Here is a 24,417-nt window from a genome sequence, read left to right on the forward strand (position 1 = left end):
CAGAACCATGACAGAATGTATTGAGGGAGGAAGAAAAGAGGGGGAAAGTAGAGGGAGAGAGAAATAGGATGAATAACAACACTAACACTAAGAGAGAGAGAGGGAGAGAGAGAGAGAGAGAGAGAGAGAGAGAGAGAGAGAGAGAGAGAGAGAGAGAGAGAGAGAGAGAGAGAGAGAGAGAGAGAGAGAGAGAGAGAGGAGCAAGTGTGCGATTCAGTAAGGGAGAGAGAGAAAGAGAGGGAGACCGAAAGAGTGGATGAGAAATGGAGAGAGAGAGAGAGAGAGAGAGAGAGATAACATCTGTCCATCTGTTTCTCTTCCCTTGTTTAATGAGACCCAGCTGTCATGTACAGGCCTTTTCCCAACCATGGAGCACGAACACACACACACACACACACACACACACACACACACACACACAGAATACCTACTGTAGGAAAATGTACCACAATAAAACTAGTTAAAGCTATAAAAACATGTTTAAGTGTGAGTCTGCCATTCCCAGCATTACAGGAGTTGGTGCTTCAAGGTGTTCATATGGCAGCATTTAACTGCACTGACAGTCGGCTCCTAAACACACTGTGGGGGGTTTATGGAAAGAGTTTACGTAATGTTCACACACACTTCAATCTCCTCCATTCTCCAGATCGATATGCATCAATACAGCCTTGGCTTTGATCAGATCTCTGTATGCATGCGCGTGTACCTGTATTAGAGGGCATGTCTTCATTGTCTGACTTGTTCCCATTGTGACCGTTGGCTCCGCACCCCTGCATCATCATCATCTTCATCTTCTGAAGCTCTGCCATGGCTGCTGCTGTTAAAACCACACACACATCATCATCATCATCACCATCACCACCACTACCATCATCATCATCATCAGTCTCTGTCTGTCTGTCTGTCTGACTCTCTCTCGGTCTGTCTGACTCTCTCTCTCTCTCTGTCTGTCTGTCTGTCTGTCTGTCTGTCTGTCTGTCTGTCTGTCTGTCTGTCTGTCTGTCTGTCTGTCTGTCTGTCTGTCTGTCTCTGTCTGTCGGTTTCTCTCTCTGTCTGTCGGTTTCTCTCTCTCTGTCTGTCGGTTTCTCTCTCTCTGTCTGTCGGTTTCTCTCTCTCTGTCGGTTTCTCTCTCTCTCGGTTTCTCTCTCTCTCTCTCTCTGTCTGTCGGTTTCTCTGTCTGTCTGTCTGTCTGTCTGTCTGTCTGTCTGTCTGTCTGTCTGTCTGTCTGTCTGTCTGTCTGTCTGTCTCTCTCGGTCTGTCTGTCTCTCTCGGTCTGTCTGTCTCTCTCGGTCTGTCTGTCTCTCTCAGTCTGTCTGTCTCTCTCGGTCAGTCTGTCTGTCTCTCTCGGTCAGTCTGTCTGTCTCTCTCGGTCAGTCTGTCTGTCTCTCTCGGTCAGTCTGTCTGTCTCTCTCGGTCAGTCTGTCTGTCTCTCTCGGTCAGTCTGTCTGTCTCTCTCGGTCAGTCTGTCTGTCTCTCTCGGTCAGTCTGTCTGTCTCTCTCGGTCAGTCTGTCTGTCTCTCTCGGTCCGTCTGTCTGTCTCTCTCGGTCAGTCTGTCTGTCTCTCTCGGTCAGTCTGTCTGTCTCTCTCGGTCAGTCTGTCTGTCTCTCTCAGTCAGTCTGTCTGTCTGCCTGTCTCTCTAGGTCTGTCTGCCTGTCTCTCTCTCTCTTTCTGTCTCACTCTCTCTCTCAGTCTGTCTCTCTCTCTCGGTCTGTCTCTCTCTCTCTCGGTCTGTCTGTCGGTTTCTCTCTCTCTCTGTCTGTCTGTCGGTTTCTCTCTCTCTCTGTCTGTCTGTCGGTTTCTCTCTCTCTCTGTCTGTCGGTTTCTGTCTGTCTGTCGGTGTCTGTCTGTCTGTCGGTGTCTGTCTGTCTGTCGGTGTCTGTCTGTCTGTCGGTGTCTGTCTGTCTGTCTGTCGGTGTCTGTCTGTCTGTCGGTGTCTGTCTGTCTGTCGGTGTCTGTCTGTCGGTGTCTGTCTGTCTGTCTGTCTGTCTGTCTGTCTGTCTGTCTGTCTGTCTGTCTGTCTGTCTGTCTGTCTGTCTGTCTGTCGGTGTCTGTCTGTCTGTCGGTGTCTGTCTGTCTGTCTGTCTGTCGGTGTCTGTCTGTCTGTCTGTCTGTCGGTGTCTGTCTGTCTATGTCTCTGTCTGTCGGTTTCACTGACTGTCGGTTTCTCTCTCTCTGTCTGTCGGTTTCTCTCTCTCTGTCTGTCGGTTTCTCTCTCTCTGTCTGTCGGTTTCTCTCTCTCTGTCTGTCGGTTTCTCTCTCTCTCTGTCTGTCGGTGTCTGTCTGTCTGTCTCTGTCGGTTTCTCTCTCTCTCTCTCGGTCTGTCTGTCTCTGTCTGTCGGTTTCTCTCTCTCGGTCTGTCTGTCTCTGTCTGTTGGTTTCTCTCTCTCTCTCTGTCTGTCGGTGTCTGTCTGTCTCTGTCGGTCGGTCTCTGTCGGTCTCCGTCTGTCTCAGTCCGTCTGTCTGTCGGTCTCTCGGTCCATCTGTCTGTCGGTCTCTTAGTCCATCTGTCTCTCTCGGTTGGTTTCTGTCTGTCAGTCTGTCTGTCTGTCTCTCTCTCGCTCTCTTCGCCGGTCGATCTGTCTGTGTCTGTCTCTCTTTCTCGGTCTGTCTGTCTCTCTCGGTTGGTCGGTCTGTCTGTGTCTGTCTCTCTCTCGGTTGGTCGGTCTGTCTGTCTGTGTCTGTCTCTCTCGGTCGGTCTGTCTCTCTCTCTCGGTCGGTCTGTCTCTCTCCGTCTGTCTGTCTGTCTCGGTCGGTCTGTCTCTCTCCGTCTGTCTGTCTGTGTCTCTCCATCTGTCTGTCTGTCTGTCTGTCTGTCTGTCTCTCTCTCGGTCTGTCTGTCTGTCTGTCTGTCTCTCGGTCTGTCTGTCTGTCTCTCCCTCGGTTTGTCTGTCTGTCTAGGTATGTCTCCCTCTCGGTCGGTCGGTTTCTCGCTCTCTCTCACACACACACACACACACGGTCAGAGTGCCCGTTCCGCTTCAGTTGTGCTGCAACCAGAGGAGATCAATGGGAGGTCAGAGACACAACAGGATTCACCATCATCATAGAGATCTCACACACACACACACACACACACACACACACAGAGATTGATGCCTCTCTGCTATGTCCACGGATACTGGTCATTGACCGTGTCGCTAATAGCAACCACAGAACCCTGAGGAATTACTGACTGATTGAAAGATGGTATCAAAAGACGTGTGTGTGTGTGTGTGTGTGTCTCTGTGTGTGTGTGTGTGTCTCAGTGTGTCTCAGTGTGTGTTTGTGTCTCAGTGTGCGTCAGTGTGTGTGTGTCTCAGTGTGTGTGTGTGTCTCAGTGTGTGTCTCAGTGTGTGTGTGTCTCAGTGTGTCCCTGTCTTGCTCCTTCTCTCAAAACACTTTCTATTGACTAAACCTCTCTGCATCTCCCCTCTCTCTCACAATCTCTCCTTCCTCACCCCTCCCTCTCTGCATCTGTCTCCCTCTCCCACTCCCTCTCTTGAAGGCATTACCCAACATCCTCAGGAAATGGACAGACGTCCAATTTCGAAGGCAATCTTGAGCGATCTGGCTGCTCTCCCTCCCTCCCTCCAGTGCAGGTGCATATAAGGACCCTTAGATGAGCACTCTGAAGAGGACCTGATTGAGAACACTTCATCTGTAACCAGTGTGTGTGTGTGTGTTACAATGCAGCCTATTGAGCAGAGAAACTGAAGTGCAATTAACAAGTCAAATGAGGATCGTAGCACCCTGGTTAAAGAGGAACCGACACACAACACAGAGTTAAACTGTCCTCTATCCTTACTCTCCTCATATTTACTTTCTTCGTCTTTCGCTTCAATTAAACATTCTCTACTTTTCATCTCTATTATTATCCCCTCACCAACTTCCTCCTATCCTCCTTTATCCCCTCACCAACTTCCTCCATACTTCCTCCTATCCTCCTTTCTCCCCTCACCAACTTCGTCCTATATCTCGTCCACTTTCTGCTCTTTCATTGTTTAACATGATGATTAACAGCTGTCGTCATGACGCCAGGCTGTAAACAACCACATGTCACTACCGACAACCAGCATTTCCATGGACGCGGAATGGCCGGAATGTGACATGCTAAAGCGAAAAGCTGAGCAAAACTCAGTGTTCTCTCTCTCTCTCTCTCTCGACAAGAGATTAAAAATAAACATAACTAACAATAAACACATTCTCACATTTCAGAATGTGTGTCAACCACTTGTTTCCAATCTCTCCCTTCATCTGTGTCCATATAGGAGTTATTGTATATATGAGAGAGGGACAGAGAGACAGAGACAGACAGAGAGAGAGAGAGTGTGTGTGAAGAGGAGGAGGACACACACTCATTGTGTAATGGAGCTCCTCATGTTGCTGTGATGAATGACATGTCTCTAGGGTCTCTCCTCCATCTGTTTGTCCCTCCATCCCTTCCTCTCTCTGTATCTCTCACTCTCTCTTCACCTCTTTGTCCCTGTCTCTTCCCTCTCGCTCTCTTCCCTCCCTTATTCTTCTCTCTCCCCCTCCATTTATGTTGCGCACTTTCTCCTTTCACCCTAAAGAGATATAAATCCACTCAGAGATAGCAATGTGTATGTGTGTGTGATAAATAAAACAGTTCAGTAGTGACATATGGGTCTAAGCACGAAACTACGCATACTAATGATGACAGGCCAGAAAGAGGAACATCAGGAGTGTGTTTCATCATGTTCTATTTTCTGCTGAACATGGGCTCCCGAGTGGCGCAGCGGTCTAAGGCACTGCATCTCAGTGCTTGAGGCGTCACTACAGACCGCCCTGGTTCGATTCCAGGCTGTATCACAACCGGCCGTGATTGGCAGTCCCATAGGGCGGCGCACAATTGGCCCAGCGTCGTCCGGGTTTGGCCGGTGTAGGAAGTCATTGTAAATAAGAATTTGTTCTTAACTGACTTGCCTAGTTAAATAAAAGGTTAAATAAAATAAAATAAATAAAAAAAGAAGCCAGGGAAAGCACAATCACTCATTACCACACACCCACCCTCCCTGTATCTTACCTGTGTGAGAGAGCATTCCAGGTGACAGTAGGCCGTGAAGACTGGAGCTTTCCTGAATCCCTCCCCCAACAGAGCGCTTCGGAGGGCGGCCCGGACGAGAGCTGAGCGACGGGGGAGAAGGGGAGAGAATTTGAGGTAACGGCTATATCTAAGATGGCATAGCAGTGCGGTCGTGTATTATGTTGTGTCCTCGTGTAAATAGGCAGTTTTCTTGTTTTTTTTGTCTTTTTCGTATATATTTCTCTCTCACTTTCCATCCTTAACTAAATTTACTTTCCTGCAACCCGCCTCACCCAATGTGGAACGGATTCTATTATTTCTTCATACTTTTTTATCAAGAACCCACGGCTGAAACTAGCCAGCTAGCCAGCTAACTAGCTACTTGCTATTAGCCACCGTTAGCGGTCTTCACCACTGTCCGTGGCCTGCACTACCTACCAGCCAGCTCTAGCCTGGACAATTATCGGACAGTCTGCACAGCGTGCTATCGACCCAGAGCATTTAGGATTTTCTGCCGGAATCACTGAATCACTGGACCTTAACACCGGATCATCACAACTAGCTAGCTGCAACCAAATGGCTGTTGTTGTTGGCTAATCACCACTTGTCCCAAAGCTAGCACCAGTTAGCCTTGAGCTAGCCTCGAGCCAGGCCCATCTCCCGGCTATCCGCCTCTCTGTCAACAAGACGGGACCTCCTAGTGTCGACACGGAGCCCCGCCGATCCATCACGACTGGTCTGCCGACGTAATCGTCTGATGTGGTTTCAACAGGCTTCCCGTTGCGACGACCACGATGATCCATCTGCTAGCCCCGGCCCGCTAGCATGCACAATCAACAGCCGTGCCTCCTGCTCGCCTGTGCTGTAGCAGCCTACGAAACTGCTCCCGGACTTACCTATTGCTGTTCACTGGACCTTATGTTCCTTTACACGGTACCCCATCCTGTTTATCTGTTTAGCCTCAGCCCAAACTTTCGTCGCCATTACCAGTTGTTGTCTTAGCCCTCTCGAATAACACCTGGGATTGCGTTATGCCTCTCTCCCATGTCAATATGCCTAGCCTATTGCTGTTTGGGTTAGTTGTTATTGTAATATTTCACTGTAAAGCCCCCAGTCCCGCTCAACCTGCCTCAGATAGCTTCTTTGTCCCACCCCCCATACACGCGGAGACCAGCTCAATCGGTGCCTCCAGTGATGCTCTCGCTTTCATCGTTACCCAACGCTTAGGTGTACCTGCACTGTCCTCATATCCTTCCATATCCTTGTCTATACATAATGCCCTGAATCTATTCTACAATGCCCGGAAATCGGCCCTGTTTATTCTCTGTACCCAACACACTAGAAGACCAGTTCTTAAAGCCTTTAGCCGTATCCTTATTCTATTCCTCCTCTGTTCCTCTGGTGATGTAGAGGTTAACCCAGGCCCTGTAGCCCCCAGTATCACTCCTACTCCCCAGGCGCTATCATTTGTTTACTTTTGTAACCGTAAAATCCTTGGTTTCTTGCATGTTAACATCAGCAGCCTCCTCCCCAAGTTTGAGTTATTCACTGCGTTAGCACACTCTGCCAACCCTGATGTTCTAGCAGTGTCTGAATCCTGGCTTAGGAAGGCCACCAAAAATTCAGAAATTTCCATCCCGAACTATAACATTTTCCGTCTAGATAGAACTGCCAAAGGGGGCGGAGTTGCAATCTACTGTAGAGATAGCCTGCAGAGCTCGATCATACTATCCAGGTCTGTGGCCAAACAGAAATAAGTCTCTCACTGTTTCCGCTTGCTACAGACCCCCCTCAGCCCACAGTTGTGCCACTGACACCATATGTGAATTGCTTGCCCCCCATCTATCCTCAGAGTTCGTACTGCTTGGTGACCTAAACTGGAATATGCTTAACACCCCGGCCGTCCTACAATCTAAACTAGATGCCCTCAATCTCACACAAATTATCCAGGAACCTACCAGGTACAACCCTAAATCCGTAAACATGGGCACCCTCATAGATATCATCCTGACTCATTTACCCTCTAAATGCACCTCCGCTGGCTTCAACCAGGATCTCAGCGATCACTGCCTCATTGCCTGCGTCCGTAATGGGTCCGCGGTCAAACCACTCCTCATCACTGTCAAACGCTCCCTAAAACACTTCAGCGAGCAGGCCTTCCTAATTGACCTGGCCCGGGTATCCTGGATGGATATTGACCTCATTCCGTCAGTAGAGGATGCCTGGATGTTCTTCAAAAGTGCTTTCCTCTCCAACTTAAATAAGCATGCCCCATTCAAAAAATCCAGAACTAAGAACAGATAAAGCCCCTGGTTCACCCCAGACTTGACTGCCCTTGACCAGCACAAAAACATCCTGTGGCGTACTGCATTAGCATCGAACAGCCCCCACGATATGCAACTTTTCAGGGAAGTCAGGAACCAATATACACAATCAGTTAGGAAAGCAAAGGCTAGCTTTTTCAACCTGTAGCACTAACTCCAAAAAAATGTGGGACACTGTAAAGTCCATGGAGAATAAAAGCACCTCCTCCCAGCTACCCACTGCACTGAGGCTAGGAAACACTGTCACCACCGATAAATCTACGATAATCGAGAATTTCAATAACCATTTTGCTACGGCTGGCCATCCTTTCCACCTGGCTACCCCTACCCCGGCCACCAGCTCTGCACCCTGCGCTGCAACTTGCCCATGGCCCGCCCGCTTCTCCTTCACCCAAATTCAGACAGCTGATGTCCTGAAAGAGCTGCAAAATCTGGAACCCTACAAATCAGCTGGACTAGACAATCTGGACCCTTTCTTTTCTAAAATTAGCCTCCGAAATTGTCGCAACCACAATTACTAGCCTGTTCAACCTCTCGTATCGTCTGAGATCCCCAGAGATTGGAAAGCTGCCGTGGTCATCCCCCTCTTCAAAGGGGGTGACACTCTAGATCCAAACTGTTACAGACCTATATCCATCCTACCCTGCCTTTCGAAAGTATTTGAAGGCCAAGTTAACAAACAGATCACTGACCACTTCGAATCCCATCGTACCTTCTCCGCTATGCAATCTGGTTTCCGAGCTGGTCATGGGTGCACCTCAGCCACGCTCAAGGTCCTAAATGATATAATAACCGCAATTGATAAAAGACAGTACTGTGCAGCTGTCTTCATCGACCTGGCCAAGGCTTTTGACTCTGTCAATCACTGCATTCTTATTGGCAGACTAAATAGCCTTGGTTTCTCAACTGACTGCCTCGCCTGGTTCACCAACTACTTTTCAGATAGAGTTCAATGTGTCAAATCGGAGGGCCTGTTGTCTGGACCTCTGGCAGTCTATGGGGGGTGCCACAGGGTTCAATTCTCGGGCCGACTCTATTCTCTGTGTATATCAATGATGTCGCTCTTGCTGCTGGTGACTCTCAGATCCACCTCTACGCAGACGACACCATTTTGTATACATCTGGCCCTTCATTGGACACTGTGTTAACAAACCTCCAAACGAGCTTCAATGCCATACAACACTCCTTCTGTGGCCTCCAACTGCTCTCGGCGGGTCTGACTTGAATATGTGGACAACTACAAATACCTAGGTGTCTGGTTAGACTGTAAACTCTCCTTCCAGACTCACATTAAGCATCTCCAATCCAAAAGTTAAATCTAGAATTGGCTTCCTGTTTCGCAACAAAGCCTCCTTCACTCATGCTGCTAAACATGCCCTCGTAAAACTGACTATCCTACCGATCCTTGACTTCGGCGATGTCATTTACAAAATAGCTTCCAACACTCAACTCAGCAAATTGGATGTAGTCTATCACAGTGCCATCCGTTTTGTCACCAAAGCCCCATATACTACCCACCGTTGTGACCTGTACGCTCTTGTTGGCTGGCTCCAGGTCATCTATAAATCACTTCTAGGCAAATCCCTGCCTTATCTTAGCTCATTGGTCACCATAGCAACAGCAACACCCACCCGTAGTATGCGCTCCAGCAGGTACAGTGGGGGAAAAAAGTATTTAGTCAGCCACCAATTGTGCAAGTTCTCCCACTTAAAAAGATGAGAGAGGCCTGTAATTTTCATCATAGGTACAAGTCAACTATGACAGACAAATTGAGGAAAAAAAATCCAGAAAATCACATTGTAGGATTTTTAATGAATTTATTTGCAAATGATGGTGGAAAATAAGTATTTGGTCACCTACAAACAAGCAAGATTTCTGGCTCTAACAGACCTGTAACTTCTTCTTTAAGAGGCTCCTCTGTCCTCCACTCATTACCTGTATTAATGGCACCTGTTTGAACTTGTTATCAGTATAAAAGACACCTGTCCACAACCTCAAACAGTCACACTCCAAACTCCACTATGGCCAAGACCAAAGAGCTGTCAAAGGACACCAGAAACAAAATTGTAGACCTGCACCAGGCTGGGAAGACTGAATCTGCAATAGGTAAGCAGCTTGGTTTGAAGAAATCAACTGTGGGAGCAATTATTAGGAAATGGAAGACATACAAGACCACTGATAATCTCCCTCGATCTGGGGCTCCACGCAAGTTCTCACCCCATGGTGTCAAAATGATCACAAGAACGGTGAGCAAAAATCCCAGAACCACACGGGGGGACCTAGTGAATGACCTGCAGAGAGCTGGGACCAAAGTAACAAAGCCTACCATCAGTAACACACTACGCCGCCAGGGAATCAAATCCTGCAGTGCCAGACGTGTCCCCCTGCTTAAGCCAGTACATGTCCAGGCCCGTCTGAAGTTTGCTTAGAGTGCATTTGGATGATCCAGAAGAGGATTGGGAGAATGCCATATGGTCAGATGAAACCAAAATATAACTTTTTGGTACATTTACATTTACATTTTAGTCATTTAGCAGACGCTCTTATCCAGAGCGACTTACAGGAGCAATTAGGGTTAAGTGCCTTGCTCAAGGGCACATTAACGTCATTTAGCAGACGCTCTTAGCCAGAGCGACTCACAAATTGGTGCGTTCACCCTATAGCCAGTGGGATAACCACTTTACAGTTTGGGGGGTTAGAAGGATTACTTTATCCTATCCCAGGTATTCCTTAAAGAGGTGGGGTTTCAAATGTCTCCGGAAGGTGGAGAGTGACTCCGCTGTCCTGGCGTCGTGAGGGAGCTTGTTCCACCATTGGGGTGCCAGAGCAGCGAACAGTTTTGACTGGGCTGAGCGGGAGCTATGCTTCCGCAGAGGAAGGGAGCCAGCAGGCCAGAGGTGGATGAACGCAATGCCCTCGTTTGGGTGTAGGGACTGATCAGAGCCTGAAGGTACAGAGGTGCCGTTCCCCTCACTGCTCCATAGGCAAGCACCATGGTCTTGTAGCGGATGCGAGCTTCAACTGGAAGCCAGTGGAGTGTGCGGAGGAGGGGGTGACGTGAGAGAACTTGGGAAGGTTGAACACCAGACGGGCTGCGGCATTCTGGATGAGTTGTAGGGGTTTAATGGCACAGGCAGGGAGGCCAGCCAACAGCGAAGTTGCAGTAGTCCAGACGGGAGATGACAAGTGCCTGGATTAGGACCTGTGCCGCTTCCTGTGTAAGGCAGGGTCGTACTCTCCGAATGTTGTAGAGCATGAACCTGCAGGAGCGGGTCACCGCCTTGATGTTGGCGGAGAACGACAGGGTGTTGTCCAGGGTCACGCCTAGGCTCTTCGCACTCTGGGAGGAGGACACAGCGGAGTTGTCAACCGTGATGGCGAGATCATGGAACGGGCAGTCCTTCCCGGGAGGAAGAGCAGCTCCGTCTTGCCAGGGGTTCAGCTTGAGGTGGTGATCCGTCATCCATACTGATATGTCTGCCAGACATGCAGAGATGCGATTCGCCACCTGGTTATCAGAAGGGGGGAAAGGAGAAGATTAGTTGTGTATCGTCAGCGTAGCAATGATAGGAAAGGCCATGTGAGGATATGACAGAGCCAAGTGACTTGGTGTATAGGGAGAAAAGGAGAGGGCCTAGAACTGAGCCCTGGGGACACCAGTGGTGAGAGCACGTGGTGCGGAGACAGCTTCTCGCCACGCCACTTGGTAGGAGCGACCGGTCAGGTAGGACGCAATCCAGGAGTGAGCCGCGCCGGAGATGCCCAGCTCGGAGAGGGTGGAGAGGAGGATCTGATGGTTCACAGTATCAAAGGCAGCAGACAGGTCTAGAAGGACAAGAGCAGAGGAGAGAGAGTTAGCTTTAGCAGTGCGGAGAGTCTCCGTGACACAGAGAAGAGCAGTCTCAGTTGAATGACCAGTCCTGAAACCTGATTGGTTTGGATCAAGAAGGTCATTCTGAGAGAGATAGCAAGAGAGTTGGCTAAAGACGGCACGCTCAATAGTTTTGGAAAGAAAAGAAAGAAGGGATACTGGTCTGTAGTTGTTGACATCAGTGGGGTCGAGTGTTGGTTTTTGAGAAGGGGAGCAACTCTCGCTCTCTTGAAGACGGAAGGGACATGGCCAGCGGTCAAGGATGAGTTGATCAGCGAGGTGAGGTAGGGGAGAAGGTCACCGGAGATGGTCTGGAGAAGGGAGGAGGGGATGGGGTCAAGCGGGCAGGTTGTTGGGCGGCCTGCAGTCACAAGTCGCAGGATATTATCTGGAGAGAGAGGGGAGAAAGAAGTCAAAGCATAGGGTAGGGCAGTGTGAGCAGGACCAGCAGTGTCATTAGACTTAACAAACGAAAAAACTCAACTTGTCGTGTTTGGAGGACAAAGAATGCTGAGTTGCACCATACCTACTGTGAAGCATGGGGGTGGAAACATCATGCTTTGGGGCTGTTTTTCTGCAAAGGGACCAGGACGACTGATCCGTGTAAAGGAAAGAATGAATGGGGCCATGTATCGTGAGATTTTGAGTGAAAACCTCCTTCCATCAGCAAGGGCATTGAAGATTAAACGTGGCTCGGTCTTTCAGCATGACAATGTTCCCAAACACACCGCCCGGGCAACGAAGGAGTGGCTTCGTAAGAAGCATTTCAAGGTCCTGGAGGGGCCTAGCCAGTCTCCAGATCTCAACCCCATAGAAAATCTTTGGAGGGAGTTGAAAGTCCGTGTTGCCCAGCGACAGCCCCAAAACATCACTGCTCTAGAGGAGATCTGCATGGAGGAATGGGCCAAAATACCAGCAACAGTGTGTGAAAACCTTGTGAAGACTTTCAGAAAACGTTTGACCTGTGTCATTGCCAACAAAGGGTATATAACAATTATTGAGAAACTTTTGTTATTGACCAAATACTTATTTTCCACCATAATTTGCCAATAAATTCATTAAAAATCCTACTATGTGATTTTCTGGAATTTTATTTCTCATTTTGTCTGTCATAGTTGACGTGTACCTATGATGAAAATTACAGGCCTCTCTCATCTTTTTAAGTGGGAGAACTTGCACAATTGGTGGCTGACTAAATACTTTTTTCCCCCACTGTATATCCCACTGGTCATCCCCAAAGCCAACACCTCCTTTGGCCGCCATTCCTTCCAGTTCTCTGCTGCCAATGACTGGAACGAATTGCAAAAATCTCTGAAGCTGGAGACTCTTATCTCCCTCACTAACTTTAAGCGTCAGTTGTCAGAGCAGCTTACCGATCACTGCACCTGTACACAGCCCATCTGTAATTAGCCCACCCAACTACCTCATCCCCATGTTGTTATTTACATTGTTATTTATTTTGCTCATTTGCACCCCAGTATCTCTATTTGCACATCATCTCTTGCACATCTATCACTCCAGTGTTAATACTAAATTGTAATTATTTTGCACTATGGCCTATTTATTGCCTTACCTCCATAACTTACTACATTTGCACACACTGTATATAGATTTTCTATTTTCTATTGTGTTATTGACTGTACGTTTTTTGTTTACCCCATATGTAACTCTGTTGTTGTTGTTGTTTTTATCGCACTGCTTTTGTCGCAGTTGTAAATGAGAACTTGTTCTCAACTGGCTTAAATAAAAGGTTAAATAAATACAAAATAAATACATGATGTGTGTCTTGTCTCTCAAAGCTCCTTATTTGACAAATAATTCCCTGTCAGAAAAAACAGACAGTCTCCTCCCCCCCGTCTTTGTCTCCTCCCCCCCGTCTTTGTCTCCTCCCCCCCGTCTTTGTCTCCTCCCCCCCGTCTTTGTCTCCTCCCCCCGTCTTTGTCTCCTCCCCCCCCGTCTTTGTCTCCTCCCCCTGGTTAAATAAAAAGGTGAAATAAAATAAATAAATAAAATAAATAAATAAATAAAGACACAAAAGAATGAGAGGAGACTCTCTCTCTGACTTTGGAGAACCATCCGTTACAGCTATCCTACTGAGACTCTAGCCTCTCCCCTGTGTATGTGTCCACCTCTTCGTTCTACAGTAATGACCGCAGCAGTAACATAGAGAGAGAGAGGACCCATTGACAGGGATGAATGATCAGCATATAGCAACCTTTCCACACACACACACACACACACACACACACACACACACACCCGATCCCATGGTGGCATGGAAAGCTTTAGTGATTCACGGACTCTCCACTAACCTGCTTGACAAACTTATTTGGCACAGAGGGGCAGACACACACAAAAAGCAGCAGGGTAGTTTATCATTCCATGGAAAAGTCAATAACAAAAGAGAGGAGGGAGAGAGAGTGAAGAGGGCAGAGGGTCAATATCCCTTCTGTTAGATTAAGAGCCCTCTCTCAGAAACAACAGGTCTCTAATATCACAGAAACAACAGGTCTCTAATATCTCAGAAACAACAGGTCTCTATTCTCTCAGAAACAACAGGTCTCTATTCTCTCAGAAACAACAGGTCTCTATTCTCTCAGAAACAACAGGTCTCTAATATCTCAGAAACAACAGGTCTCTAATATCTCAGAAACAACAGGTCTCTATTCTCACAGAAACAACAGGTCTCTAATATCTCAGAAACAACAGGTCTCTATTCTCTCAGAAACAACAGGTCTCTAATATCACAGAAACAACAGGTCTCTAATATCTCAGAAACAACAGGTCTCTAATATCTCAGAAACAACAGGTCTCTAATATCTCAGAAACAACAGGTCTCTATTCTCACAGAAACAACAGGTCTCTAATATCTCAGAAACAACAGGTCTCTAATATCACAGAAACAACAGGTCTCTAATATCTCAGAAACAACAGGTCTCTAATATCTCAGAAACAACAGGTCTCTAATATCTCAGAAACAACAGGTCTCTAATATCACAGAAACAACAGGTCTCTAATATCTCAGAAACAACAGGTCTCTAATATCACAGAAACAACAGGTCTCTAATATCTCAGAAACAACAGGTCTCTAATATCACAGAAACAACAGGTCTCTAATATCTCAGAAACAACAGGTCTCTAATATCTCAGAAACAACAGGTCTCTAATATCACAGAAACAACAGGTCTCTAATATCACAGAAACAACAGGTCTCTATTCTCACAGAAACAACAGGTCTCTAATATCACAGAAACAACAGATCCCCCTTTCTTCCCTCCTTTATGATGATGTCATTGTACGCTCCAATGGGATTTGACATCTTATTGATTTAAGTCTCACTCACTCACTCACTCACTCAAAAGGAGTGTTCTACGGAACGGCAGCCAAGAGGAAAATAAACATCCATCCCTCTCCTCCCCTCACTCCTCCCCTCTCTCCTCCCCTCTCTCCTCCCCTCTCTCCTCCCCTCTCTCCTCCCCTCCCCTCTCTCCTCCCCTCTCTCCTTCCATCCATTCCTCTCTTCCACTCCCTCCCTCCTTTCTCCAGACAGGTGCAGAGCAGGGACAAAAACACTCCTGAATATTTAACCTCGTTTGATTAAATATTAAATCATGAACCACTGACTGTCTGTAAAACTGGGCAATGTGGTTACCGTGTGGGTTACCGTGTGGGTGTGTGGGTTTACCAGGTATTGATGCTTTAAGCCATGACAAAAACAAACATCTTCACACGTGTGTGTGTGTGTGTGTGTGTGTGTGTGTGTGTGTGTGTGTGTGTGTGTGTGTGTGTGTGTGTGTGAGAAAGAAAATGCGAGAGAGTTGATGAAAGTTTGAGTTCAACACATTCCTGATGTCTATTAAATCAGCTGACTGGTTGAATCTTTCCCCAGTCCTCTCCCTCCCAGCCCCCCCTCCTCACCATCCCTCATACTCTCCCTCCCAGCCCCCCCTCCTCACCATCCCTCATACTCTCCCTCCCAGCCCCCCCTCCTCACCATCCCTCATACTCTCCCTCCCAGCCCCCCCTCCTCACCATCCCTCATACTCTCCCTCCCAGCCCCCCCCTCCTCACCATCCCTCTACTCTCCTCCCAGGCCCCCCCTCCTCACCATCCCTCATACTCTCCCTCCCAGCCCCCTCCTCACCATCCCTCATACTCTCCCTCCCAGCCCCCCCCTCCTCACCATCCCTCATACTCACTCTCCCAGCCCCCCCCTCCTCACCATCCCTCCTACTCTCCCTCCCAGCCCCCTCCTCACCATCCCTCATACTCTCCCTCCCAGCCCCCCCTCCTCACCATCCCTCATACTCACTCTCCCAGCCCCCCTCCTCACCATCCCTCATACTCTCCCTCCCAGCCCCCCCCTCCTCACCATCCCTCATACTCTCCCTCCCAGCCCCCCCCCCCTCCTCACCATCCCTCATACTCACTCTCCCAGCCCCCCCTCCTCACCATCCCTCATACTCTCCCTCCCAGCCCCCCTTCCTCACCATCCCTCATACTCTCCCTCCCAGCCCCCCCTCCCCCTCATACTCACTCTCCCAGCCCCCCCTCCTCACCATCCCTCACTCTCCCTCCCAGCCCCCCTCCTCACCATCCCTCTACTCTCCCTCCCAGCCCCCCCTCCCTCACCATCCCTCATACTCTCCCTCCCAGCCCCCCTCCTCACCATCCCTCATACTCTCCCTCCCAGCCCCCCTTCCTCACCATCCCTCATACTCTCTCTCCTCCCAGCCCCCCCCTCCTCACCCATCCCTCATACTCTCTCTCCCTCCCAGCCCCCCTCCTCACCATCCCTCATACTCTCCCTCCCAGCCCCCCCTCCTCACCATCCCTCATACTCTCCCCTCCCAGCCCCCCTCCTCACCATCCCTCATACTCTCCCTCCCAGCCCCCTCCTCACCATCCCTCATACTCACTCTCCCTCCCAGCCCCCCCTCCTCACCATCCCTCATACTCACTCTCCCTCCCAGCCCCCCTCCTCACCATCCCTCATACTCTCCCTCCCAGCCCCCTCCTCACCATCCCTCCATCCCCTCTCTCTCGTAATGTAAATGTGGTGATCGCTCCTGTCACCCCAAGGACACCCTTCCTCCTCCATCCCTCTTTATTCTATTCTTCCCTTTCCTCCTGAAACAACATCTCTCTCTCTATCTCTCCATCCTCCTCTCCAACTCTCCATCTTCTCCCCTCTCTCTCTCTCCATCCTCTCTCCATCTCTCTTCCTCTCCCCTCTTTCTCTCTCCATCCTCTCTCCCCATCTCTCTTCCTCTCCCCCTCCTCTCTTTCCATATCTCTCCTTCCTCTCCCCTCTCTCTCTCTCCCTCCCCCTTGCTCTCCCTCTTTGTCAAAGAAGTGGGGCGAACAGAGGACACCTGCAATCCAATAAAACAGCTGGAGTGTGTGTGTGTGAAGCGCAGAGTCAACAGAAACAGCTATGTCTCTAAGCCTGACAGTAATGTCATAGAGAGAGAGGGAGAGCGCGATAGAGCAAGAGAGGGAAAGCGGGAGGGAGATTGAGAAAGAGAGAGAGGGGGTGAAAAGGGAAGGGGGGGAAAGAGGGAGACAGAGAGAGAGAGACAGAGAGGAGAGAGAGAGAAAAAGCAGGAGAACCAGGGTGAACACATACTACTTTCCCAGACACAGTCATTACGGCTTTCACCAGAATGACAATTACACACTCAGAAACATAACTAATTTCAGTTTTCACAGGAATCATAACATGTCCCATCAATCATTAAAAACACATCTGACAGAACACACAAACACACACATTCTTAGTGCACAGATGAGTAAGAAAGCCTGATGTCACACAGAGAGAGAGAGTCAGAGAGAGAGAGAGGGAGAGGAGAGAGAGAGAGGAGAGAAAGAGGGCGAGAGGAGAGAGAGACAGAGATATATATATATATAGCGAGAGAGAGAGAGAGGAGAGAGGAGAGAGAGAGGATGAGAGGAGAGAGAGAGAGTGAGAGAGAGAGAGAGAGAGAGAGAGAGAGCGAGAGAGAGAGAGCGAGAGAGAGCGAGAGAGAGCGGAGAGAGAGAGAGAGAGAGAAGCAGGCTGGCATTCTGGTCTGCCAGTTATAAAGTGAGATAAGAACAAGCTAACTGTAGCTGACATGATTATGACCATTTGATGTATGGCATAATTACTATATGTTATGAGGGTTTATTACATACGAGGTGGTTTATTTATCAGTAGTGTCATAAAGCATTAGGACTGATGTACACTGAACTGCGATATGCTATTACTGTCAAATAGGATTACACTTCAACCGTTGGCTTCAGTTGTTAGCTAACTCTTTATACAACTGTTCTACTCATGGAGAGGGAAGTTATATGACACTACAGCTAATGTATCTAGCAAATATTTTATGATGAATTATGTCATGCAGTATTGCAACAAATTACAAGGACTCTCTCGCTCGCTCCCTCCCTCCATCTAATGTTCCTTGCAGATATGAATGCTGATGCATGAGGTCATGCTGTTTTAACGAACGCTTTCTAAAACGTAGTGTTGCCCCAACTGTGACCATAGAAATAGAATGTGACATGCCTGACTCATTGTGACATCACAACATTCCCATTCAGTCGGACTCTGACTAGCCTTTGTGACATCGGAGTCCCCCTGTCCCCACGGTGATATCATCTACAGTCTGTCTGAATTGAAGAGAGACAGAGAGAGGGGGAATAGACCGAGGGAGGTAGCTAAGGAGGTGAAAGGGAGATATGTAGAAGGGGGAGAGGGAGGGAGGGAGGGAGGGAGGGAGGGAGGGAGGGAGGGGTGAAGAGAAAGAAAAATGTTCTGCTGGGTTTGTAGGTCAACCAAAACAAAAGTAAATAAACGTGGGACACACACACACACACACACACACAGAGATACAGTGGGGGAAAAAAGTATTTAGTCAGCCACCAATTGTGCAAGTTCTCCCACTTAAAAAGACGAGAGAGGCCTGTAATTTTCATCATAGGTACACGTCAACTATGACAGACAAAATGAGGAAAAAAAATACAGAAAATCACATTGTAGGATTTTTTATGAATTTATTAAAAAATTATGGTGGAAAATAAGTATTTGGTCAATAACAAAAGTTTCTCAATACTTTGTTATATACCCTTTGTTGGCAATGAGACAGGTCAAACGTTTTCTGTAAGTCTTCACAAGGTTTTCACACACTGTTGCTGGCATTTTGGCCCATTCCTCCATGCAGATCTCCTCTAGAGCAGTGATGTTTTGGGGCTGTCGCTAGGCAACACGGACTTTCAACTCCCTCCAAAGATTTTCTATGGGGTTGAGATCTGGAGACTGGCTAGGCCACTCCAGGACCTTGAAATTCTTCTTACGAAGCCACTCCTTCGTTGCCCGGGCGGTGTGTTTGGGATCATTGTCATGCTGAAAGACCCAGCCACGTTTCATCTTCAATGCCCTTGCTGATGGAAGGAGGTTTTCACTCAAAATCTTACGATACATGGCCCCATTCATTCTTTCCTTTACACGGATCAGTCGTCCTGGTCCCTTTGCAGAAAAACAGCCCCAAAGCATGATGTTTCCACCCCCATGCTTCACAGTAGGTATGGTGTTCTTTGGATGCAACTCAGCATTCTTTGTCCTCCAAACACGACGAGTTGAGTTTTACCAAAAAAGTTCTATTTTGGTTTCATCTGACCATATGACATTCTCCCAATCCTCTTCTGGATCATCCAAATGCACTCTAGCAAACTTCAGACGGGCCTGGACATGTACTGGCTTAAGCAGGGGGACACGTCTTGCACTGCAGGATTTGAGTCCCTGGCTGCGTAGTGTGTTACTGATGGTAGGCTTTGTTACTTTGGTCCCAGCTCTCTGCAGGTCATTCACTAGGTCCCCCGTGTGGTTCTGGGATTTTTGCTCACCGTTCTTGTGATCATTTTGACCCCACGGGGTGAGATCTTGCGTGGAGCCCCAGATCGAGGGAGATTATTAGTGGTCTTGTATGTCTTCCATTTCCTAATAATTGCTCCCACAGTTGATTTCTTCAAACCAAGCTGCTTACCTATTGCAGATTCAGTATTCCCAGCCTGGTGCAGGTCTACAATTTTGTTTCTGGTGTCCTTTGACAGCTCTTTGGTCTTGGCCATAGTGGAGTTTGGAGTGTGACTGTTTGAGGTTGTGGACAGGTGTCTTTTATACTGATAACAAGTTCAAAGAGATGCCATTAATACAGATAACGTAGTAGAGGACAGAGGAGCCTCTTAAAGAAGAAGTTACAGGTCTGTGAGAGCCAGAAATCTTGCTTGTTTGTAGGTGACCAAATACTTATTTTCCACCATAATTTGCAAATAAATTCATAAAAAATCCTACAATGTGATTTTCTGGATTTTTTTTCCTCAATTTGTCTGTCATAGTTGACGTGTACCTATGATGAAAATTACAGGCCTCTCTCATCTTTTTAAGCGGGAGAACTTGCACAATTGGTGGCTGACTAAATACTTTTTTTCCCCACTGTATGTACAAACACATGATGCGTTCTGGATGCTTTGTCATCATCAAGTGGGTCAACACGCACAAATTAATTCCTGGGTGTATTGTTGTCAGTGGTTAGCCTGCAGGGATAGACAGAACTCTGGAGAGAGAAAAAGAGACAGCTGGGGCATGAAATCAGAAGAGAGAGAGAGAGAGAGAGAGAGAGAGAGAGAGACAGACAGACAGCTGGGGCATGAAATCAGAGAGAGAGAGAGAGGAGGAGGGGGGTCACAGGGCGAGAGACCGAGAGAAAGACAGAAAGGAGCGGGGGGGGGGTCACAGAGAGACCTAAAATCTTTTCATTGTCTGAGTTCAATAGGGTGAGAATGAGAGACAGAGACAGAGAGCGACAGAGAGACAGAGACAGAGACAGAGAGAGAGAGAGACACACAGAGAGAGAGAGAGAGAGAGAGAGAGATGAATGGAAGAGAAATAATGTGAGTGAAAGACAAGTAGCATCTCACATCACGGTTGATAAACAACAGGTGTAGACTAATCGGTGAAATGCTGACTTACGGGCCCTTCCCAACAATACACAGAGAGAGAGAGAAAATAGAAAATTAATCACACCAGGAATAAATGCATAATGAGTAATGATTACATGACTATATACACACGGGGTACCAGTACCGAGTCGATGTGCAGGATATGAGGTAATAGAGGAAGATATGTATATATAGGTAGGGGTAAAGTGACAGATAATTAACAGTAGCAGCAGAGTCAAAAGAGTTAGTGCAAAAAGGGTCAAAGCAGATAGTTAAATAGTTAACCAAATAGATACCCGGACTAACTATTTAGTAGTCTTATGGCTTGGGGGGTAGAAGCTGTTCAGGGTCCTGTTGGTTCCAGACTTGGTGCATCGGTAAGCGCTTGCTGTGCGGTAGCAGAGAGAACAGTCTATGGCTTGGGTGGCTGGAGTCTTTGACCATTTTTAGGGCCTACCTCTGACACCGCCTGGTATAGAGGTCCTGGATGGCAGGAAGTGATGTACTGGGCCGTACGCACTAACCTCTGTAGCACCTTGCAGCCAGTGACGCAGCCAGTCAAGATACTCTCAGTGGTGCAGCTGTATAACTTTTTGAGGTTCCAAATCTTTTGAGCCTCCTGAGGGGGAAGAGGCACTGGTTCATCAGTGTGACCCAAACCTAATTCAGTAGAGCTGTCTGACGCAGGCGGTGAAGGGTACCACACCAGCAGTCAGCAGGCGGTGAAGGGTACCAAACCAGCAGTCAGCAGGCGGTGAAGGGTACCACACCAGCAGTCAGCAGGCGGTGAAGGGTACCACACCAGCAGTCAGCAGGCGGTGAAGGGTACCACACCAGCAGTCAGCAGGCGGTGAAGGGTACCACACCAGCAGTCAGCAGGCGGTGAAGGGTACCACACCAGCAGTCAGCAGGCGGTGAAGGGTACCACACCAGCAGTCAGCAGGCGGTGAAGGGTACCACACCAGCAGTCAGCAGGCGGTGAAGGGTACCACACTACCTGTCAGTAGGTCAAACACTACCTACCCACCCACCCACCCAGCTACCTACCAAGCTATCCACCCACCCAGCTACCTACCAAGCTATCCACCCACCCAGCTACCTACCAAGCTATCCACCCACCCAGCTAGCTACCCAGCTACCTACCAAGCTACCTACCCACCCACCCAGCTACCTACCAAGCTATCCACCCACCCAGCTACCTACCAAGCTATCCACCCACCCAGCTAGCTACCCAGCTACCTACCAAGCTACCTACCCACCCACCCAGCTACCTACCAAGCTATCCACCCACCCAGCTACCTACCAAGCTATCCACCCACCCAGCTAGCTACCCAGCTACCTACCAAGCTACCTACCCACCCACCTAGCTACCGACCAAGCATACCAAGCTACCTATCCACCCACCCAGCTACCTACCAAGCTACCCACCCACCCAGCTACCTACATACACAGAGTGCATTCGGAAAGTATTCAAACCCCTTGACTTTTTCCACATTTTGTTACGTTACAGCCTTATTCTAAAATGAGTTACATAATTTTTTCCCCCTCATCAATCTACACAAAATAAAAATTACTGAGTAAAGGGTCTAAATACTTACAGTACCAGTCAAAAGTTTGGACACACCTACTCATTCAAGGGTTTTTCTGTATTTTTACATTGTAGAATAATAGTGAAGACATCAAATCTATGAAATAACACATATGGAAATCATGTAGTAACCCAAAAAAAAGTGTTAAACAAATCAAAATATATTTTATATTTGAGATTCTTCAAATAGCCACCTTTTGCCTTGATGACAGCTTTGCACACGCTTAGCATTCTCTCAACCAGCTTCATGAGGTAGTCACCTGGAATGCATTTCAATTAACAGGTGTGCCTTCTTAAAAGTTAATTAGTGGAATTATTTCCTTCTTAATGCGTTTGAGCCAATCAGTTGTGTTGTGACAAGGTAGGGGGGGTATACAGAAGATAGCCCTATTTGGTAAAAGACCAAGTCCATATTATGGCAAGAACAGCTCAAATAAGCAAAGAGAAACGACAGTCCATCATTACTTTAAGACATGAAGGTCAGTCAATACGAAACATTTCAAGAACTTTGAAAGTTTCTTCAAGTGCAGTCGCAAAAACCATCAAGCGCTATGATGAAACTGGCTCTCATGAGGACTGCCACAGGAATGGAAGACCCAGAGTTACCTCTGCTGCAGAGGATAAGTTCATTAGAGTTACCAGCCTCAGAAATTGCAGCCCAAATAACTGCTTCACAGAGTTCAAGTCACAGACACATCTCAACATCAACTGTTCAGAGGGGACTGTGTGAATCAGGCCTTCATGGTCGAATTGCTGCAAAGAAACCACTACTAAAAGGACACCAATAAGAAGAAGAGACCTGCTTGGGCCAAGAAACACGAGCAATGGACATTAGACCAGTGGAAATGTATCCTTTGGTCTGGAGTCCAAATTTGAGATTTTTGTTTCCAACCGCCGTGTCTTTGTGAGACGCAGTGTGGGTGAACGGATCATCTCCGCATGTGTAGTTCCCACCGTAAAGCATGGAGGAGGAGGTGTTATGGTGTGGGGGTGCTTTGCTGGTGACACTAAATTATTTAGAATTCAAGGCACATTTAACCAGCATGGCTACCACAGCATTCTGCAGCGATACGCCATCCCATCTGGTTTGCGCTTAGTGGGACTATAATTTGTTTTTCAACAGGACAATGACCCAACACACCTCCAGACTATTTTACCAAGTAGGAGAGTGATAGAGTGCTGGATCAGATGACCTGGCCTCCACAATCCCCTGACCTCAACCCAATTGAGATGGTTTTGGGATGAGTCGGGAGGCAGAGTGAAGGAAAAGCAGCCAACAAGTGCTCAGCATATGTGGGAACTCCTTCAAGACTGTTGGAAAAGCATTCCAGGTGAAGCTGGTTGAGAGAATGCCAAGAGTGTGCAAAGCTGGTGTATGTAAATGGGATATTTCAGTTGTTTATTTATTTTTTTAGTTTATTTTTAATAAATGTTAAAACCTGTTTTTGCTTTGTCATTATGGGGTATTGTGTGTATAAGGAATACAACTAGACAGAAAGACTATTGGAAGATGAGAACTTGGTTTCAATATACATTCAGACAAAGAGTGTGTGAGAGACAGTGTGTGTTTACTCAACCGCAAACTGAAATTTCCCCAGGTAACCCAATGCTTATGAGTTGGTTCATTCACACAAACCTATTTCTCTAATCTTTTTTCAGCAGTCTAAAAATAAGAAGTTCTCTTACTTCTGCATACATTTCTCGTGTAAATATTGATATGTTTCAGAGGTATAAATATAATAAGGTGTTTGTTTGTGTGTGTATACAGGCTACGTGAGTTTAGAATGAGAGAGGTCACACGGCGTTTGCTGACCTCTCTCTCTCTACACACACACACACACACACACACACACACACACACACACACACACACACACACACACACACACACACACACACACACACACACACACACACACACACACACACACACACACACACACACACACACACACACACACACACACACACACACACACACACACACACACACACACACACACACACACACACACACACACACACACACACACACACACACACACACACACACACACACACACACACACACACACACACACACACACACACACACACACACACACACACACACACACACACACACACACACACACACACACACACACACACACACACACACACACACACACACACACACACACACACACACACACACACACACACACACACACACACCACCATTAACACGCATTGTCTTCCTAGTAGAGCTGGGACGATAAACCGAAAATTCAATTGGCACCAACCATACCGACCACTTATCTCAGGCATTTAAGCTGATAACGTTAAAATCTAATCAAATCAAATGCTATTTCTAACATGCGTCGAATACAACAGGTGTAGACTTTACCGCGGAATGCTTACTTACGAGCCCTTTGTTCCCACCAACAACGCAGAGTTAAAAAGTAAGACATTTGGCAAAAAAATAATAGTCACAAAAAAACAAAAAATTGTATTGAAGTTTTAAAAAGTTATATACAAGGATTACTAGTACTGGATACGAGTTAGTTGAGGTAGTTTAGTTAGGGGTAAAAGGGACTAGAAAATGAGGATAGATAATAAACAGAGTAGCAGCAGTGTTGGCAC

The 24,417-nt window shown here is 47.6% G+C and overlaps 1 protein-coding gene across 2 annotated transcripts in view; it reads right to left on the minus strand.

Annotated features, from left to right (window-relative positions):
• Positions 1-24,417, minus strand: part of LOC121559150 (dachshund homolog 2-like) — a 58,558-nt gene that overhangs the window by 15,418 nt on the left and 18,723 nt on the right. For both annotated transcript variants that reach the window (XM_045211762.1, XM_045211761.1), the window contains exons 2-3: positions 5,025-5,125; positions 707-817 (exon numbers count right to left, since the gene is read on the minus strand). In XM_045211762.1, the coding sequence (XP_045067697.1) occupies positions 707-817; positions 5,025-5,125 (212 nt within the window). The remainder of the gene's footprint in view (positions 1-706; positions 818-5,024; positions 5,126-24,417) is intronic.

The sequence above is a fragment of the Coregonus clupeaformis genome, chromosome 39 (assembly GCF_020615455.1).
Source record: "Coregonus clupeaformis isolate EN_2021a chromosome 39, ASM2061545v1, whole genome shotgun sequence".
NCBI lineage: Eukaryota > Metazoa > Chordata > Actinopteri > Salmoniformes > Salmonidae > Coregonus > Coregonus clupeaformis.